General features: G+C 36.7%; 1 protein-coding gene across 1 annotated transcript in view; it reads left to right on the forward strand.

The window, feature by feature from the left end:
* Positions 1 to 318: 318 nt before the first annotated feature.
* Smp_015820 (putative notum) overlaps positions 319 to 21418 on the forward strand; it is a gene marked incomplete at both ends in the record, with an annotated part of 28333 nt that continues 7233 nt past the window's right edge. The window contains 9 exons of the mRNA XM_018788973.1: positions 319 to 368; positions 3875 to 3933; positions 4640 to 4735; positions 7919 to 7979; positions 8400 to 8458; positions 11170 to 11269; positions 12921 to 13112; positions 18043 to 18143; positions 19854 to 19998. Coding sequence (XP_018654463.1) covers positions 319 to 368; positions 3875 to 3933; positions 4640 to 4735; positions 7919 to 7979; positions 8400 to 8458; positions 11170 to 11269; positions 12921 to 13112; positions 18043 to 18143; positions 19854 to 19998 — 863 coding nt within the window. The remainder of the gene's footprint in view (positions 369 to 3874; positions 3934 to 4639; positions 4736 to 7918; positions 7980 to 8399; positions 8459 to 11169; positions 11270 to 12920; positions 13113 to 18042; positions 18144 to 19853; positions 19999 to 21418) is intronic.

The raw sequence follows: 21418 nt of genomic DNA on the forward strand, positions 1-21418 counted from the left end.
TGTGATCATTTCGACTATTGTTAGTATTTATTTCTGACTGATAGAAATCAATCATAGTCATTCAGGAGTTGTATTTTAACATTATTGATTCGCCGCTAAAGTTCATGACATTGAAATTGTGTATAACCGTTACATAATTCATAAGCTACCCTGATTTCTTTAAGATATCAAGTTTCAACACAGACAGACCTTAAGTACAGCGCTTTCAGCCGTTTGGTTTCAACTACAAATATAACAAAAATTACACAACGATGTCATTTAAATGAACCTGATTCCCACAATAAAAACACGTTTTCATGTGTTATAAAATCTTCTGATATGACAGTCCCTACAGATGAACGTTTCGGAATGAATTCTTGTGTTTTAAGGTGATTCAAAAGTGCGAATTATCTGTTATTATCAGAAAGGGGTTTTGTGGAGATTATAATAATTTAAAAGTTGAATTCATGAATCAATTGAAGCTAGACCACTATGGAATATCTGGAAGCACCGGATGGCTGTTTCTGATAATATTCATCATATGCTCATTAGTGACTGGCTTCAAGAGGTATTTCCTGGAGTTTTAGTGAGAAGCAGTGATCAGTGGTGTTCAATCACGTCTGTTGTGTGATAGTAGCTCACTGAAGATAATGGTTGACGGTGGCGCAATATCGTGGGTTGATGAAAGTAAGAAATTAACACCGCTGGATCACCGTTAAGTGGTCTAGAGGTTAAGCGCTTGCTTGCGGGACCGAAGGTCCGAAGTTCGAATTCTGCGTGCGGGATCATGAATACACACTGCTGAGTAGTCCCATACTAGGACGAAACTGTCATTCAGTGCCTCAACATTTTCGATAGTAGTCTAGTTTTAATTGACTCATGAATTCAACTATTAAATTACTTATTTGTTATGTTTAAAAAGACTCAAAGATGAGATTCCACACAACACTTCATTTGTTTGGACAAAAGCAAATTAGTTCATGCATTAATCATCTTTTAAAAATATACCTAATTCGATTTATTGTTGTCAATCAACATATGATTTTTGAAATCCCTCCATAAATATATAAAGTATCTTTCTTGTTAATAACTAAGATCATGAATCGATTGAAGCTAGACCATCATGAGAATGTTTGAAGCACTGAATGTCCGTTTCATTCTAGATATGAGACCACTCATCAGTACGCATCCATGATGTCACCTCACGTACTTCTAATGAGTCTCACACAATAGAACGAAACAGTCATCCAGTGTTTCCGAACCCAAAACCTTCAATTCACCCCTTCTAATTTTTTTTTCTTTTATTTCAATCTTACAGATTTCTTATATGAATCTTATTCAATATCAACTGAAATCACATTTCTAATCAAATATATTATTTCATTACGTCAATATATACTACTATATTATTTAATTATTATTATAACATGGTTAGATCATGTTAAAGCTAAATCAAATTATAAAACATTGATATATACTACTGATAAATTGTTATCTATACAACAAACTACTACTAATAATAATAATTGGAATTTAATCAATATCAATCAGGAACCATGGGAACCACTGAAGAAACCCATGGAAACTAAAATTGAAAAATTACATAATCATCATAATAGTAAACATAATGAATGGAATCATTTAAAATTACAATATCAATCACATAAATTATATTTAATAAATAATGATGGAGCTAAATGTAATGATGGTTCATCAGCGGGGTAGGTCTATCTTTTATTTTTTTATTTTTTAAATTTCATTCTTTATCTTATCAGAAGGGGTACATTTTGTGGAGAGTTTAGTAATATTATAGGGTTGAAATCATGAGTCAATTGAAGTTGTACCACAATGGAAAACCTGGAAGCACTGGAAGGCCATTTCGTCCTATTGCGGGACTCCTCAGCAGTGAACATTCACGACTACGTCTCGCGAGATCCGAATTCAGGACATATCAGTCTCGTGTGCGAACGCTTAATCTCTAGACCACTGAGTAAGGTGGAATTCAGCGGTGTTAATGATGTCTAACTTCAATTAATCTACGAAATTGAGCAACCGTTTACCATTGTCTTCAGTGAGTTGATATCTCACAACAGACCTAGTTGAACTCCACTGGTCACTGCTTCTTACTAGAACTCCAAGAAATATCTCTTGAAGCCATTCACTAGTGAACTTTGACATTTATTATTTATATATTATTCAGCCGGTATGTTGGATTGTATTGTACTAATGTGTTTACATCAGACATTTGTTAATATCTATAGAGACTTTAAATGAAATATTTTTAGTGAAAACTATTCATTCATATCCAATACACATCAAATGAATGAACAATGAAAATGTTACGAACACCATTATCCAATTTTACTTATCAATTACATTGAATAAATGAGGAGCGAAATTCCGAAGTGTTATTACTTTTTTAACTTAATATAGTTATTCAGTGTTTGAGTTTCTAGCTTTTACCTAGGTATTGAGTTCATAAGATAAGAGTCATAATATACATGGAACTTATTGAAAGATTTAGAAATTCAATTTAAACTAAACTAGTCCTTTAGTTACCAAAAGAATGTAATATGTAATTCTTGGGACGACTTTTGAGAAGTATAACGGAGCTTCTAGAGGCCATAAAGAAGCCGAAGAGTTTCCATCTAATCACAGCCTGATAGAAATTTCCAGGATATCAACGTGACACTTAACAACTGTATTTATTCTTAATTAATTATTTAATTTATTTATTTGAACACATAAATATTGGTATAAGAGGACACCAGATATATATGGACTGCACAAAAATTTTTCGTTTCATTTTAATTGTGTAAGGGCTTTGATGCTACCCGGGCGCCCAGACCGAAGCAGATGGTTTTCTTTGGGGTCCACATCCCGAACCATTGAACTAAATGTCTGACCCACAGGGCAGTCGAGCATTGTGAGATGTAGTCCCATGGTAGCTGGTGACCAACAATTGGTTCATACTCTATTTTTACCCTCAAAGTACTGCAGCCAATGTGCACCATTGGTTTGGAATCAAGGTTTTCCAAATCTCCTAGGTGGATCTTTCATGTCTACCAAGTTGGTTAGAATGCTGCACATTCGCTTTTCGTCCTCTCAATTTCGTAAACAACACCCTTGCCATGAGAAGGCAGTGAATAGGAATTCACTGGCAGTGGCTGTATACGTATGGCCCCGTGAGAGCATTTCTAGAGAAAGGGCGGGCCCTCTTCTCTCTCAGCCACACCAGGGCATTTGGAGGCTCCTAAATTCCCTAGTAATTATTCCGAAAGTTACATGTTTATCGACAAACCCCTTTCTTTAACTGGCAGAGCTTAGTTTTACTTACTTACTTACTTAAACCTGTTACCTCTTGTGGATGAGCATAGACCGCCAACCAGCATTCTACATCCAACCCTGTCCTAGACAATCCTTTCCAGTTCATTCCAATTGCTATTCATCCTTTTCATATCTGCTTCCAATTCCCAATGTAGTGTTTTCTTTACCCTTCCTCCACAATTCCAAGTTAGAGCTTGCCTCAAAGTGTAAATTTAATCAATGTTTATCAATATCAGAACGATTCATGATTAAATATATAAACCTAAGATTTTCAAAATAACTGAATGATTTATTTAATTTCATTAGATTCATAAACTAAGCTAAATTAATAGTTGAAATCATGAGCCAATCGAAGGTAAACCACCATGATGAATGGCTGTTTCGTCCTATTGTGTGACTCCTCAGTAGTGCGTAATAGTTGTCCGCAAAAATCTTTTCTGATATTAATCGATATTAGATTATCATTGAAAATTTTATTGATTTTATTGAAATATTGATTATTGATTTTATTAAAAGATTTTTTTAAATTATTGATTATTTATTCATTGATCTCTTTTTATTATTTTAGTTATTATTATCGTCCAGCAAAATATAAATCAGTAAATAGATGGTTAATATTTCTTGAAGGTAAGTAAAGCGATTCTTGTTTACTATAATTAAATGTAATTTATATGAATAATCGTTAAGATTAAAACGGATAGCTTGACAACAATTGGGTACCAAGTATAGAGAAGTCAATTGTATGTGAAAATTATATATGAAATAATCTTAACGATTGAAATTGAAGATAATACCAATGTTTCGTCCAGTTAACTTGTCTGGAACTTCTTCAGGGTAATAATCAAAATCAAAATCATCATAGAAACATATATAGAGAGATTTCTTTCACAAGCATTGTAAGCAAAGGTGGATAGTGGCGAGCGAACCGATTCAGTATGCGCGTTTTGTCCTATTTGGGACTTGTCAGTTGGATGTGCCTGCATCTCAGAATTGATGTTCATTCTGGGACTCGAACCCTATACCTTTCACTTCAAACGCCATCGCGTTATCCATTCTTTTACTAAGTCCTGATAGCCACTTGCTTGTGCAATGGGGTGCAGTTTAAATTCACCTAGTATTGTTTGTTCGAATCTTCTCATTGATGTTTAGGACTGCAATTGGTCAGTCTCTTATATCGAGGCAATACGCACATATAGTCAATAAGAGACTGACCAGTTGCAGTCCTAAACATCAATAGAAAGATTCAAACAAACTATACTAAGTGAACTTTTATATCATGCTTATTTACAATCTGCTTGATTTCTTCTAATATAATTTTAATTATTTTTTCAAGGTGGTTGGTATTGTTTTGATGAAGAAACTTGTATTTTACGTGAATCTAATGCATTTTCTTTATTCTCATCAAAATTTTGGCCAAAAACTCGAACACGTAAGTTATGAATGTTTTATGAGTTTCCCTTTAGCTCTTTACAATTGAAATCATATAACAAGTATATGTACATTATATCAATAAAGTCTTGCCTAATGTCTAGCTTTTTGACTGAATTGATGTCCATTGGATTGTATATGCTTTTGTCCTCGAGTAGTTCCTCGGCTCTTTTTGATGTATTCTTCTTTGTCCACCACAGTGATTATGGACAAAATTTTGCCTAATATTGAATTTGAGATTGTTAATGTAGATCAATGTAAAAACAGTATAGTGAACGAAAACACAAGTGGGGACAATCGAATGTATTTGAATACGAGTATAACAGAGCATCTTAGTAAGATCTAAGAACCATACGGTAATACACATGATACACAAAGTAGACATTCCACAACGTCGAATTAAAGCACTACGAGGAACACTAACGTACAATTTGTCAAGAGAAATCTCACGATTACTGAAACATTAAGTGGATTCGTCGACCCATTCCATCAAATCGCCACACAATTTCTTGATCAGATTAAGAACATTCAAATCAACAACGACGACCTAATGATATCCTTCGACGCAACGGCGCTATTCACTTCAATTGAACCAAGCTTAGCAAAAGTAACTCTATCCTTGCTTCTAACCAACGACGAAAATCTCACAAAATATATGAAGCTTCAAAGTCAAAGCCTACTAGAGCTGATGGATTTATACCGAACAACATATTTCCAATTCAACAACAAAATCTACGAACAAACAAAAGAGACACCAATGGGATCGCCAATATCAGGACTTGTCGCAGAAGCAGTAATGCAGACACTAGAAACCATGATCTTACCAGTGATCAAACCAAAAATTTTGGTTCGTTATGTAGACGACACATTCGTCATCGTCAAAAAGGATGAACTAGAAAACACCTACATGCAGATCAACAACGTTTTCAATGACATCAAGATCACCATGGAACAAGAGTCTAACAACAAGCTCTCATTCTTAGATATATTATTCACCAGAACCGACACAGGTAAACTGGAAACTCAAGTGTACAGGAAGCCAACCCAAACCGATCGATTTCTCAACTACAATAGCAACAACTCAAGAACTCACAAAATCAACTGTGTACAAACTTCATTCAAGAGGGAGAGGATACACTGAAGAACAATTACAGCACGAAAAATTGAAGAAAAATACCTGAAAACTATCCTCCAAAAGAACGGCTATCCAATCAATTTCATCAAAAAATATCAGCCGTACCCATCATCGGAAATGAAGTCAAGTATAGAAATTAACAAAAGGATCACCTTACCATACATATAAGCCTTAAGAAGAAAAAAAACCATACAGTAAATACTTCATTTGTAAAATATCGGTCAATTGTTCCCTCTGCAAATGTCAATTAATCGTCACAGACTTCATTGTTCTCTTGACTCTATATCAATCATTCTTTGTTCTCATTCTTTTCTCTTTAATCTTCGTAACCTTTTTCCTCTGTGTATTTCACTTTCGATTGATGATGCATAATACTTATATCTGTCGACACCATATAGATACTGGCACTGTTTTCAATTTGGCTAGACTATAATTTATGGACTAACCAATCAGATTTAGGATAACGGGTCATAGATCTTGGCGCAAAATTCCTTCACTTACTTGTCTGAATAACATTTAAGCATTAAAGCTGATGTCCGTTCGTGATGAAAACCATAAATCTAAATCCTAACCCTAACCATCAACTGTAAATCATAATGCTTATTATTGACACTGCTTTATAACCCTTATTTAGCCCTAGTATGTAGGTGGACATTCTCAAGATCACTTTAGAGTCAGTTAAAGATCGTCCATAAATTATAGTCTCACCTTCAATCCTTCTAATATCTATATCTTGACATGTACAATTAACTTGGCAGACACTGGTATACTTTGATGGAGTTTTGTTCTCGGAGCTGGATGGTTTGGTCGTGGAGCTTTCATCGTTCTTCTGAACGACATCATTAGCACAAACCTAAGCTACAAATCTTCTCCACTGGTATACTTTTCTTAAAATGTTCGAAAACAAATTAATAGGAAGGATCTGCATTAATTTTATCTGACTCAATTTATAGGCTCTATATTCTCCGTATTACATTATGACTGTAATTTACTGCTAATACAATGACAAATAATTCAACAGGATTTAGTTTATATCACTGTAAGGATGGCTCGTCGGTAGACTCTAGGAAGCCTTAAGAAGTCCAGAAAGAGCCGCAGACATTCCATCCAATCACTGCTAAGGGAATATTCTAGAATGTCGACTTGTAGCTTCCCCATTGGATGGATGAGAATGACCCCTATGTGTCTATTGGTTGTCTGAAATGATGATTTACTCTCAGTCAAAAACTATAAATACATGAGATTTCTGTACTATATTTTGACACTGTTTTGGGGAATAAAACTTCCTACTTACTAGTCTTTTATCTTCTCTTTTGCGACGTTGCGGGTTCTATCGTTCAAGTAGCCTAGTAGTACGCGGCATAGTAAGAATCAAAGCTCTAGATATAACAATCACTTAATAATAATACTAGTTAATGGATGATTCCAAATCAAGGAGCATTGAATAACTTGATCATCATTATGCTATTATACTTATCAATAGGGTATATTCATAGTATGTGTATGCTACTTATATCGAATTAGTAGTATCTAACGTTAATCAGGAATCGACTGTCTGAAAGTAGAAGATCAAGAAGGAAAGAACGGAAACAGAAGGCATTTAGTATGGAAATGCAGGAACATTGGAGTCTGAGACGATTGACTAAAATTTGCAAAAGGAATAGTGAAGTTCGAGATCATTGATTGACATTTTGCAATTAAGGAATTTACTGTGTGGTTTACAGATCTTACTAAGAGGTTCTGTTATGCTCGTATTCATATACATTCGATTGTTCCCACTGATGTTCTCGTTCACTACATGATCTTCATCAGTATATCTAACTTATGACCTTCAGCTATCCATTTCAGTTTTTGACGATATATTATTAGAACAATAAACAGGTTTCCAATGGATGATATTCAAGGATTTCCCAACTGATGACATAGTCTCCGTGCAAATTGAAACGTATCTTCATTAAAACTAGTTAAATGTATATATAAAGTGGATGCAACTACTATTATTATTATGATTAGAATGATCTAAATGTTTATTTTGCCTTTATATTACAGTTGGTGGAATACTTTCATCAGATTCAAATGCAAATCCAAATTATCATGAATTTCATAGTGTGTAAGTTCAATGCAATACATGATTAATCTTCTATTACTTGTATCGTTTTAATTTTAAATATATAAGAAAATGTCAATAATACTATGGTGTGGTCTACTTATATCCACATAAGTAGTATATGATGATGGTCAGACATAGAATGTATTTTAGCAGAACATCGATAAGGAAAGAACAGGAATGAAGCGTAATCGGTATGAAAATGTATGAACAATGGAACCAGAGAAGATGGATTAATATTTACAGAAGGAATGGTCAAGATTGAGACAATTGATTGATAGCTTGCAAATGAACTGTTTACTGTATGATTATCAGAATTCAGTGAGATAATCTGTAATTTGTGCTTAAATAGATTCGATTGTCCCCCAGCTCGTCTTCTTGTTCACTACAATACTTTTATCTTTTTTTTATAATTTTTTCTAGTTTCATTCCATATTGTTCAAGTGATTTATGGACTGGGAAAATGGCTAATCGTAGTGGAGGTAAGAGATGAAAATTTAAAGTTTTAACTTTTACATTCTCTGAACTGCCTTAAAATAATAACTTTTGTTGACAAGAGGATCTAGGGATTTAAACAATTGTTATGAGATTAGACTAATCAGATGTTAAAGATTATCTATATTGTTTGTAATGGCATTACAAACTATTAGTCTGAGACATGTTAGTAGATGTAGACTACTTAGTTGGGTTCCGCGTGACTATCGTAACCAATGGTTAGAGACTCTGTGTGACATGGTTCAGAATCGATCACAATGGCGTAGGTGTATACACTCTTTATCTTCCCTTAAACCTTGAAATTAAAATTGCTTCATAACTTTCTTCCTTCCTATACTATATCCTTATATACAACCTATCTTTTATAAACTGCCATCACTAAATTAATTACTTCTACGAATTCGGTGTTGATCTTGTTGTGCCAACGAGGTATGGCAACTTGGACCGATGCTTATGTGTGCCTGGTCCTACGTTGTAGCTGACTGACTGACTGAAACTACTAGTGAACTACTGAAAAGTCTAGTACTAGGGAGCAACTAACGTAATCTTTCATGATCTTCAGTGATATCTTGACTTGTATCTGTTATGAATTTGAAAAGAAAAACCTTTGCCAACTTGTTGTGATTTTATGTCCGGCTTTTATCATGTGATTTATTCACCAATCGGGACACGACTTTTCCAATCTTAACACTATGCCAAAACAATGAAGTTCGACCGGTATGAGCAGCCTAGCGTCTTTATTGGGTTCCTTATCCGCCTAGCCCTTCCAGTTGATTCCAAAACACCAATTACAGCTTCTGTTATGCGAATCATTTATTTCAAGCATACTCGGATTATATACCAGACAGACAGACCGAATCACACCATAAAACAGAAAATAATATTTGTACAAGATCAAGCCAAATGTGGCTGTGAACGTGGGAGACAGTAATCGTATAATAATAATCCATAGGTCAAAATAAAGCTTATAATAAGATGAATATAGATATACACAATCTAATTATTCAATGGTTAAACAATAAGATTATATATAGAATAATCGTCCATTAATAGGTCCCGGAAGTTACCCGTACTTACGTCTTCACTAAGATATAACAGTATCAGTTTGTGATAAAGATCATTTACATGATTGAATAGGTTATTACAAAACCTACCAAACGTACTACATCACTGCACGTTACTAAAAATTTGTTACTTTCTATCTCAGATGTTTAAAATGAAACTCTTTTAGCTTATCATTGAGCTTAAAGTTTGTGGAATTTCCTCAATGATTGTTATGATCGTTTTTATTTGCTGATCACCCAACTATGTCATTTAAATTAAACTGGAAGTATATAATCAAATGGGATATAACTGAATGTTTACTAAAATGAAAATGCTATGATCGAAATATATTATAATGTTTAGTTAAGATGTGAGGACGATCCATGGGTGAAGTCGGGAAAGCTCTAGGAATCTCAGAAGGAAGCGAACATATTCCATCCAATCGGCTTTTGGAAGAATATTCTAGAATCACTACATGTAGCTTCGTTATTGGACAATGCTAATAACCCACTATATGTGGATTGGATAACTATAATGATGATTTTGTGTTTACTAAAAACTATAAATATCTGAGAGATTTGTACTATGATGGACACTGTTTGGAATAACATTTCTTCCACTTGTCTTCTATCTTCTCACTTTGCGACTTGTGTAGGTTCTAGCGTTCGAGTGCTCAAGTATTACGCGACATACTAAGAATGTAAGTTCGAGATATAACATAAGAAAGATAAGCCAATCACAATTTTCTCAACAACTAGTCTATACTAAACATATTTGTTCTAAGTTTATGTAAAAACACTTATATGGATCTATCAATATGGGGGTTTGTGGAGATTGTAGTATGGTAACAGTTGGATTCATGAGTCTATTTAAGCTAGATCACTATTGAAAATCTAGAAGCACTGGACTGTAGTCTCGTTCTAGTATAGGACTCCTCAGTCGTGCGCATCCACAATCATGCACGTGAGATTCGAACTCAGGATCTTCAGTCTTGAGTTCGAACATCTAATCTCTCTACCAGTGAGGCGGTATCCAATGGTGTTAGTTTTAGAATTTTTCACATGAAAAACTATGTTGTTAAAATGTCTGCTATAAAATTTCTTACAGTCAAAAGGTGATCAATCATGATTCTATTCGGATATTTTGATTTACAAATAGAATTAAATAATCAAAACAGAGTTTAGTCTTGGAAACTAAGTCATAAAAAACACTTAACATAGAGGTATTTCCTGGAATTCTAGTGAGAAGCAGTGGCCAGCGGAGTTCAACCAGGTCTGTTGTAGAGATATCAACTCACTGAAGACAGTTGGTGAACGGTCGCTCAATTTCGTGAATTGGTTGAAGTTAGACATTAACACCGTTGGATTCCAGCTCAGTGGTCCAGAGGTTATACGTTCGCGCATGAGACCGAAGGTCCTGGGTTCGAGTCCCGCGTGCATATTCATGGATGCTCACTTCTGAGGAGTCCCATACTGGAACGAAACGCCCGTCCAATACTTAAAGGTTTTCGATGATATTCTAGCTTAAATCGACTCATGAATTCAACCATTAAATTTCACTAATTGTTGTTAACTTCATTTAAGACAACATCAATTATGTGTTTATTTGATAAGTTTGTCATGTTTTCCATATATTGTTATATCGTACTAAACAGATTTCTATTTTCATGGATCACGTATACTGGCAGCAGTTATTGATAATATACCATGGCAAAATGCAGCCTATACAGAGAAAGTTATATTTGCTGGTTCTAGGTAAGAAATTAACTGATTTATTTTAACTGTTTACTTCAAATTAGATTTTACATTTATAGTCGAGGTGTATTATAATGAAATAGTTATAATCAGAATGACGGTTTGTGGAAATTGTAGTAATTTAATAGTTGACTTCATGATTCGAATCAAGCTAGCCAACCATGGAAAACCTGGAAGCACTGGACGGCCGTTTTGTTCTAGTATGGGACTCCTCAGAAGTGCGCACTCACGAACTCGCACGCGGGACTCGAACACACACGTGAACGTTTAACCTCTAGATCAGTGAACCGGCATTCAACGGAGTTAATGTCTGACTTTAACCAATCCGCGATATTGCGTGACCGTCGACCACTGTCTTTGGTAAGTAACTGCTTCATAACAGAAATAGTTTGACTCCGTCCAGTGCTTTCAGGTTTTTCAAGGTGGTCGAGCTTAAGTCGACTCATGAATTTAACCAATAAATAATTATTAAAAGAAATTATGTTGAACTTTTGAAAAGTACAACACGAACTCTTCATTATAAATGACAAATTGTCAGTAGGAAAATAGTTTTAAAACATATCGTTAATGGGAGATGGTGGAGAACATCAACATCGAGGTGCACAGGACAAGCTATGAACTACATGTGGAGAGATTCAAACATTTCACTTCTACCCGAAGTTTGTGCTGATGATGTCGTTCAGAAGGACGACGAAAGTTCCACGACCAAACCATCCAGCTCAGCGAACAAAACTCCTTCGAAATATCGTTAATGTTCTATAACATAACTAACTCATTATTATTATTAACAACTAATTCATTATTGATAATATAAAGTTTCATGGAGTAAACGGTTAACAACATCTACTATATGAAGTTGAATAATAGTGTCTATCCACTAAAATCTCTGAAGATGGAATACAATATAAATCCATCTATTCACTATTCAAATATATTTATAGAACTGAACATCTAGGATTTAATCTGGTTAGCGTTTTTTTAGCGAGTTGGTTTTCTACGGGATGGGGTCGCTAACCCCATGCCCAACCCTCCTCCTTCACCCGGATTTGGGACCGGCAGTGGCCCCCGGAGGAGCTACAGGCGGAGTTTTCATGATATTCCAATGAGTAGAAAATTGTTTTTCTGACATTTCGTGACCTAATATAAGTCATCCATTCAGAGTAAATAAATAACCTAAATAAATTTAACACAAGTTTAAGTGGTACAATGGGGAAACAATGCAGAATATTTTTAATACAATCAAAATCATAATAGGCAAAGATGGACAATAGCTTGCAGTGGAAAACATGTTGAACGTTTGGTCCTATTTGGGACTCATCAGCTGGCTGTACCTGCATCTCAGAGTTGATGTTTATTCTGGTACTCGAACTCAGTATCGCTGACCGCAAACGCCATCGTATTATCCACTTAGCCACTGAGTCCTAATAGCCATTAGCTTGTGCGATGGCGTTTGAAGCGAAAGGTACTGGGTTCGTGTCCCAAAGTGAACATCAACTCTGAGATGCAGGTATATCCAGCTGACGAGTCCCAAATAGGACGAAACGCGCGTCAAACTGGATTCCACTGCTAGCCACTATCCATCTTTACTTACAATTATCAGATTTGTTTTACTTTTGATCCTTCTAAAAAAATATGCTTTATTTTTTTCCAGTGCTGGAGGAATCGGTGTACTTATGAATATTGATAGATTAGGTAAAAAATTATTTAATCGTATTGGATATCCTGTATTAGTTAGTGGAATAATAGATTCATCATGGTTTATTCACATTCCTCCTTATCAAGAAAGTAAATGTATTAATGCATTTGAATGTCCACCAGAAGAAGGTATTCATCGAGGAATGAAGTAAGTTATAATTCATAAAAGATAAATTGAAATACTATAAGTTAGGATGGGTTCAAGAAGTACTTGAATTAGGCTTCTTGTTTTCGATATTTAGGTCGCTATCCACAGATAATCTGACCCTGGATGAAAAATAGTAATAGTGTCTTTGATATGGATATTCTAATGAAACTCTCAGAAACCCTTATGAGATCAAACTAGTATGGTACTACTAGATGTTTGCTGTATCAATACAATCTAGCGTTTATTTGCAAATGTTAAACTTATCGTCCGATCACTAGATTGGATAAGGCTCTATATTTATACCTGCATCCTGAGATTTCATTGCATTTAGGGAATACAAAATGACTATACGGTGCGAGAACTCCGCCTGTAGCTCCTCCAGGGGCTACTGCCGGTCCCAAGCCCGGGTAAAGGAGGAGGGTTGGGCATGGGGTTAGCGACCCCATCCCGTAGAAAATCAACTCGCTAAAAAAACGCTAACCAGAAAAAATCATTCAAACCATTCAAACTCTGCCCTGGGAGTAGAAGGAAAAATGACGTCTCATGATGAAAGCCGAGTTCCTTCGGAAGTCATGAGGCCGATGCACCTTCTTACAACCAGAGCGACAATTTTTATAGGTACATGGAATGTCCGGACAATGTGGGAGACCGGAAGAGTCTTCCAAATTTCTGCGGAAATGAGGAAATACAACCTGGAAGTGCTTGGAATCAGTGAAACACATTGGACGCAGGTTGGACAACAACGACTGTCTTCAGGGGAACTTCTGTTATACTCCGGTCATGAAGAAGAAAATGCCCCACATACACAAGGAGTAGCACTGATGCTGTCCAGAAAAGCACAAAATGCACTTATTGGATGGGAATCTCATGGACCAAGGATCATCAAAGCCTCCTTCAAAATAAAGAGAGAGGGCATTACAATGAACGTCATCCAATGCTATGCGCCGACCAACGACTACGATGAAGACGCTAAAAACCAATTCTACGATAGGCTGCAGTCAATCTTCGAGAAGTGCCCAACCAAGGACCTGACCATTCTAATGGGAGATTTCAATGCCAAGGTTGGAATGGACAACACTGGATACGAAGACGTCATGGGACAACATGGACTGGGAGGAAGGAACGAAAACGGTGAGAGATTTGCAAACCTATGTGCCTTCAATAAACTGGTCATAGGTGGCACCATATTCCCACACAAAAACATACACAAAGCCACTTGGATTTCACCGGATCACACTACACAAAATCAAATCGACCATGTCTGCATCAACAAAAAGTTCAGGAGGACGATGGAGGATGTGAGAACCAGAAGAGGAGCTGATATAGCATCCGATCACCATTTGCTGGTCGCCAAGATGAAACTAAAACTCAAGAAGCACTGGAAGCGCGGACAACATCACAAAAGTTTAACACGGCCTTTCTTCGAGATGCTGACAAACTCAACAAATTCAACATAGCCCTCAGCAACAGGTTCCAGGCCTTTCATGACCTACTCAATGGAGAGGGAACCACCATAGAGAGCAACTGGAAAGGTATCAAGGAGGCAATCGTTTCAACATGTCAGGAGGTTCTGGGCCAAAAGAAGCACCATCACAAGGAATGGATCACTGTTGGTACACTGGATAAAATTGAAGCAAGGAGGAACAAGAAGGCAGCAATCAATATCAGCCGAACAAGAGCAGAAAAAGCCAAGGCACAAGCCGAATACACAGAGGCAAACAAGCGAGTGAAGAGGAGCATCAGGACCGACAAACGTAAATATGTGGAAGATTTAGCAATGACAGCGGAAAAGGCTGCAAGAGAGGGAAACATGAGACAACTGTATGATACAACAAAGAAACTTGCTGGAAATTACCGTAAGCCAGAAAGACCAGTGAAAAGCAAGGAAGGCAAAGTAATCACCGACATTGAAGAACAACGAAACAGGTGGGTAGAACACTTCAAGGAACTCTTGAATCGACCAGCTCCACTGAACCCACCCAACATCAAAGCAGCACCCACAGACCTCCCAATCGATATTGGCCCACCAACAATTGAAGAGATCAGCATGGCCATTAGACAAATCAAGAGTGGCAAAGCAGCGGGACCAGACAACATCCCAGCAGAGGCACTGAAAGCAAATGTAACAGCAACTGCCAAGATACTCCACATCCTCTTCAGTAAGATTTGGGATGAAGAACAAGTACCAATAGACTGGAAAAAAGGACTTCTGATCAAGATACCAAATTAAGACGATCTCAGCAAGTGCGACAACTACAGGGGCATCACTCTTCTCTCAATACCAGGAAAAGTCTTCAACAGAGTATTGTTAAACAGGATGAAGGATTCCGTGGACGCTCAACTTCGAGATCAACAAGCTGGATTTCGTAAGGATAGATCGTGCACAGATCAAATCGCAACTCTACGTATCATTGTGGAACAATCAATCGAATGGAATTCATCACTGTACATCAACTTCATCGACTACGAGAAGGCATTTGATAGCGTAGACAGGACGACACTATGGAAGCTTCTTCGACACTACGGCGTGCCTGAGAAGATAGTCAACATCATACGGAACTCCTATGATGGACTAAACTGCCAAATCGTCACGGAGGACAACTCACCGACTCGTTTGAAGTAAAGACCGGTGTTAGGCAAGGTTGCCTACTCTCACCCTTTCTCTTTCTCCTGGTGATCGACTGGATTATGAAGACGTCAACATCTGGAGGAATGCACGGGATACAGTGGACAGGCAGGATGCAGCTTGACGATTTAGACTTCGCGGATGATCTGGCTCTTCTATCACAAACGCAACAACAAATGCAGGAGAAAACGACCAGTGTAGCAGCAGCCTCAGCAGCAGTAGGTCTCAATATAAACAAAGAGAAAAGCAAGACTCTCCGATACAATACAATATGCACCAATCAAATTACACTTGACGGAGAAGCTTTGGAGGATGTGGAAATCTTTACATATCTGGGCAGCATCATTGATGAACACGGTGGATCAGATGCAGATGTGAGGGCGCGGATCGGCAAAGCAAGAGCAGCATACCTACAGCTGAAAAACATCTGGAGCTCAAAACAATTGTCAACCAACACCAAGGTTAGAATTTTCAATACAAATGTCAAGACAGTTCTTCTGTATGGGGCAGAGACGTGGAGAACTACGAAAGCCATCATCCAGAAGATACAAGTGTTTATTAACAGCTGTCCACGCAAGATACTTCGGATCCGATGGCCAGACACTATCAGCAACAACCTACTGTGGGAGACAACAAACCAGATTCCAGAGGAGGAAGAAATCAGGAAGAAGCGCTGGAAGTGGATTGGGCACACTTTGAGGAAATCACCCAATTGTGTCACAAGACAAGCCCTCACATGGAATCCTGAAGGTCAAAGGAGAAGAGGAAGACCAAAGAACACATTACGCCGAGAAATAGAGACAGACATGAGAAGAATGAACAAGAACTGGAAAGAACTAGAAAAGAAGGCCCAGGACAGAGTGGGTTGGAGAAAGCTGGTCGGCGGCCTATGCTCCATTGGGAGTAACAGGCGTAAGTAAGTAAGTAAGTAATACGGTGCGAGGCTGTTATATCTTGTGGCCCAGTGGATGCCTAGCTAATGTGTGACTTCATAAGACCGCCAATCAGGGAGCAGCGAATCATCGATTGGAACAGTGACACACGAAAACCGTACGAGCAGTCTAGATTGCTCACCAGTCCTGCGATCTGCCTAGCCCACCCAGTTAAGTCCAGAACAACAATAACAGCCTCTGTAGTATGAATCATTATTCACAAACATACTGGGTTTATATACCAAACAAACAGACGACATCGTACCATAAAATAGAAAATAACATTTGTACAATATTTAGCCAAATGTGGCTGTGAATAGGGGGAAAGTAATCGATAGACTGATGATAACTCAAGAATCGTATAATAATAGTTCAAAGCTTATAATAAGAAGAACACGAATATGATTAGGTTAGTTACTTAACAATTATACAATAGGAAATATACATATCATATTGGTCCATAAATAGTTCTCAAAAGTTACCATTCACAATTCTCTTCGGGATACAACAGAGGCATAATGCAATGTAGAGATGATAAAACATGCAATAATCAGTCCATTTGAAAGATAGAATAGGGGAAATGAAAACAAATCTATTTTGTTACAAATGGGATGTATTGTAGGACAAATCAAATGAATATGATCTTAACCTAGTCGATTTAGATCCTAATGAACTCAGTTCTTTTATTTATTGAACAGAACACCATCATAATGAGCAGTAATTTACTTGATATGACGATGATGAAGTTATTAACTAGAAGAGTTTTAGAATACAACAATACAGTCACAAGAAATGGATGATTTATAAGTTATCACTCTATTGAAGTACATTTTTAACCTAATATTTAGTTAAAGCTGAATCTAATGATGTTAGATCATCATTGAAAACCTGGAAGCATTGGACGACTGTTTTGTTCTAGTATGGGACTACTTAGCAGTGCACGTCCATGATCCCTCATGTGGGGTTCGAGCCCAGGACATTTTGTCTTGCGCGTGAACGCCTAACCCCTAGTCCACTGAGATGGTATCCAACGGTAATAATGTCTAACCCCAACCAATCCACAAAATTGACTATCTTCCATTGTATTAAGGTAGATACCTGTCTCTACCTGACATGGATTAGCTCCATCAGTCACGGCTTTTCACTAGAACTCCGAGAATTCTCTCACGAAGCTAATCACTAGTGAGCAATGAAAAACTTAATAATCTCCATAACCGCATACTTATAATAAATGCAGTTAAGAAACGTAATAATTACGGCATAAAAATCCTTTTCTTTCATAACATAATGAGTTTGGATTATATGTAAGATTTTACATTCTACACATATGTATATGAATATATATGTTATATTTGTTTATTTTTAATGGAAGATTTTGGAATCCCAGAATACCAAAACCATGTCGTAAAGCTCATCCAAAAGAAGAAAAATGGAAATGTTATTTGGCACCGTTTATGTATCCACATTTAAGAAGTAAGTTTATTAAATCATTGAAATTAATCTACTATAAAAAAAAGGATTTGAATCAGTAAAGATGGATAGTTGCTAGCAAACGAATTCAAGATGAACGTTTTGTCCTATTTGGGACTCGTCAGCTGGATGTACCTGCATGCAAAAGTTGATGTTTATTCCAGGACTTCAGGATTTCAATTATTTATGAATTATAATGACATTCTCTATAGTATAATCATTAATACAAGAGTTCAACAGTCATTTACAGCCAACTATCTTAGTGGTTCAATTGTTTATTTAGAAGTGAAATTGATTACTGTCTCAGAGAATTTTTAAAGTGGTGGTTGCTCAATTTCGTGGATTGATTGAAGTTAGACATTAACACAGTTGGATGCCGCCCAACTTAGTGGTCTGAAGGTCAAGCGTTCACGCGCTAGACTGTTAGGTCCTGGGTTCGAATCTCGCGAGGCAGGATCGTAGTTGCGCACTGATGTGGAGTCCCACACTAGGGCGGAACAGGCATCTAGTGCTCCCAAGTTTTGTATGGTGATCTAACTTCAATTGACTCATGATTCCAACTATAAAATTACTAAAACATTTTCCACAAAACTCGCTTCTGATATTTCATATTAGTAAATTTCCTTGTTTTACCTTTTTATGTTTTATATTGGCTGAATCAACAAACAGCTTCGGAAATAAATGTTTTCATGGTCAATTTATTCCGTCACATATTACTCTCATTATGTCTTATGCTTATCACTCAGGAATCTTGTTATTGATATATTTATTGAAACAGTGGAATCTGAATTAATCAGTTGCAATTTTGTATAATATAGGGTTCTCAACAAGTTTCCGTTTCTTATTTTTTCATCAATCCTGACGATAACACCTTGAGTGTACGCTAGCTGGATGTTGGCAGTTCAGGATTTGATATCTGAATAATATATATTCTTTTAGATCAATATAGTCAGCAACCACGATATCTCTGATTAGGCTCTTTTGTAACTTGTACGGCGAAATATCATAAACTTTTCACAAACACACTTGAGTAGAATTCACTTATTATTGTTTGTTTGAATCTTCCCATTGATGCTTAGGACTGCAACTGGTCAGAGATACAGGTACATCCGGCTGACGAGTCCCAAATAGGACGAAACGCGCATCCTGGATTGCACTGCTAGCCACTATCCGTCTTTACTTATAACACTTGAATAGGTTATACGACTAATGGACATAATGATGTGTTAAAACAAACAAGAAAACAGATAACTTATTGAAATATCCAGTTGTTAGGAACAGATAGTCCTGATATTCAAGCGAACTGCCACCCTGTCATTAGTCATGAGCTATAAAATATGATAGAATAGCTTGGAAAGAACTACTCATTTTCGATGTTTACTTGAAACTACCATTAAATTATTCAAATGATCAAAATGACTAACTTATCTGTTAGAATTCAAGTAATGCTTAGGACTGCAACTGGTCAGAGATGCAGGTACATCCGTCTGACGAGTCTCAAATAGGACGAAACGCGCGTCAAAATGGATTCCACTGCTAGCCACTATTTTAGATGTTTTACTTGAAACTACCATTCAATTATTCAAATGATCAAAATGACTAACTTATATGAAATGATTATTTATCCAGTTACCTGGTAACCAAATTTTTCAGAAAACATAAAAAGGTTCCTTCTTTAGTATTAATACTTTCATTTTTACTTGTTTTTTTAAGCTCCAGTTTATATTGTTCAAAGTTTATTTGATGAAGCACAAATGCAAATGTCTAAAGTCCCATTACTTACCGGTGGAACATATTCAAAATGGGTATATATACAAAATTTAGGTAAAGAAGTAGCACGTAGTCTTCAATCAGCTGGGTAAGTTCATAATAATAATAACATATACATATACATATATAATATTTATATACATGCATCATTGATGAACACGGTGGATCAGATGCAGATGTGAGGGTGAGGATAGGCAAAACAAGAGCAACATATTTACAACTGAAAAACATCTGGAACTCAAAACAATTGTCAACCAACACCAGGATCAGAATTTTAAATAGAAATGTCAAGACAATTCTACTGTACGTGGAGAACTACGAAAGCCATCATCCAGAAGATACAGGTGTTTATTAACAGATGTCTGCACAATATACTTCAGATCCGTCGGCAAGACACTATCAGCAACAACCTACTGTGGGAGACAACAAACCATATTCCAGAGGAGGAAGAAATCAGGAAGAAGCGCTGGAAGTGGATAGGACACACATTTAGGAAATCACTCAACTGTGTCACAAGGCAAGCCCTCACATGGAATCCTGAAGGCCAAATGAGAAGAGGAAGACCAAAGAACACGTTAGGCCGAGAAATGGAGACAGACATGAGAAGAATGAACAAAAACTGGATAGAACTAGAAAAGAAGGCCTAGAACAGAGTGGATCGGAGAATGCTGGTTAGCGGCTTATGCTCCATTGGGAGTAACAGGCGTAAGTAAGTAAGTATTTATATATATCCTATTTAGACATGCAATACATTCTGTTTGTACAAGTTTCTCTTCTCAATGACTTTATTGTACAGAAGTTGTACAATTGTATTGATGACGTGGAATAATGTGGTGACTAGCTTATTGATTCAGTGTATGAAATTCTCATGGCTAGCAGTGAAATCCAGGACGCGCCTTTCGTCCTATTTGGAACTCGTCAGCTGGATGTACCTGCATCTCAGAGTTGATGTTCACTCTGCAACCCGAACCTAGTACCGATTGCTTCAAACACCATTGCGTTATCCACTTAGCGACTGGATGCATGACAATATTGTTGTGTGTGAGGTTCAAAGAGAATTGTTTGCTATATGCATGCAAGTCCGCCTCGTTATTGTTTCTATTGTTCCTATGTGAAATTCTTGAGGTATAGTTCATATTGATGGATAAAACAAATTATTGGAAAGAAAAAGGCTTCAGTGGTTCTTAAAAGTGAGACAGTTAACATCGATATTAACGAATGATGGCTAGACATTATTTACAGAAACTAATTGAATATGAAAATGTGAACCATTGAAAGCTGAATAATTAGTCTTAAGGCAATTTGTTAACTATAAGGTTTAAATATTTTAGTTTCTATGCTGTTTGGGTTCATAGATGCTTATCGTCTGGATACTGAAGATCAAAGATAAGCTTCAGTTCAGGTAAGATGGTGGTTGCAGGTGGTCAACAGAAAACCCTGAACACGGGTTTCGTGTCACTCAGCTTCACAGTCAGAGACGTTACAACTGAGCTATTCGGGCCGCGACC

The sequence above is a fragment of the Schistosoma mansoni genome, chromosome W (assembly GCF_000237925.1).
Source record: "Schistosoma mansoni strain Puerto Rico chromosome W, complete genome".
NCBI lineage: Eukaryota > Metazoa > Platyhelminthes > Trematoda > Strigeidida > Schistosomatidae > Schistosoma > Schistosoma mansoni.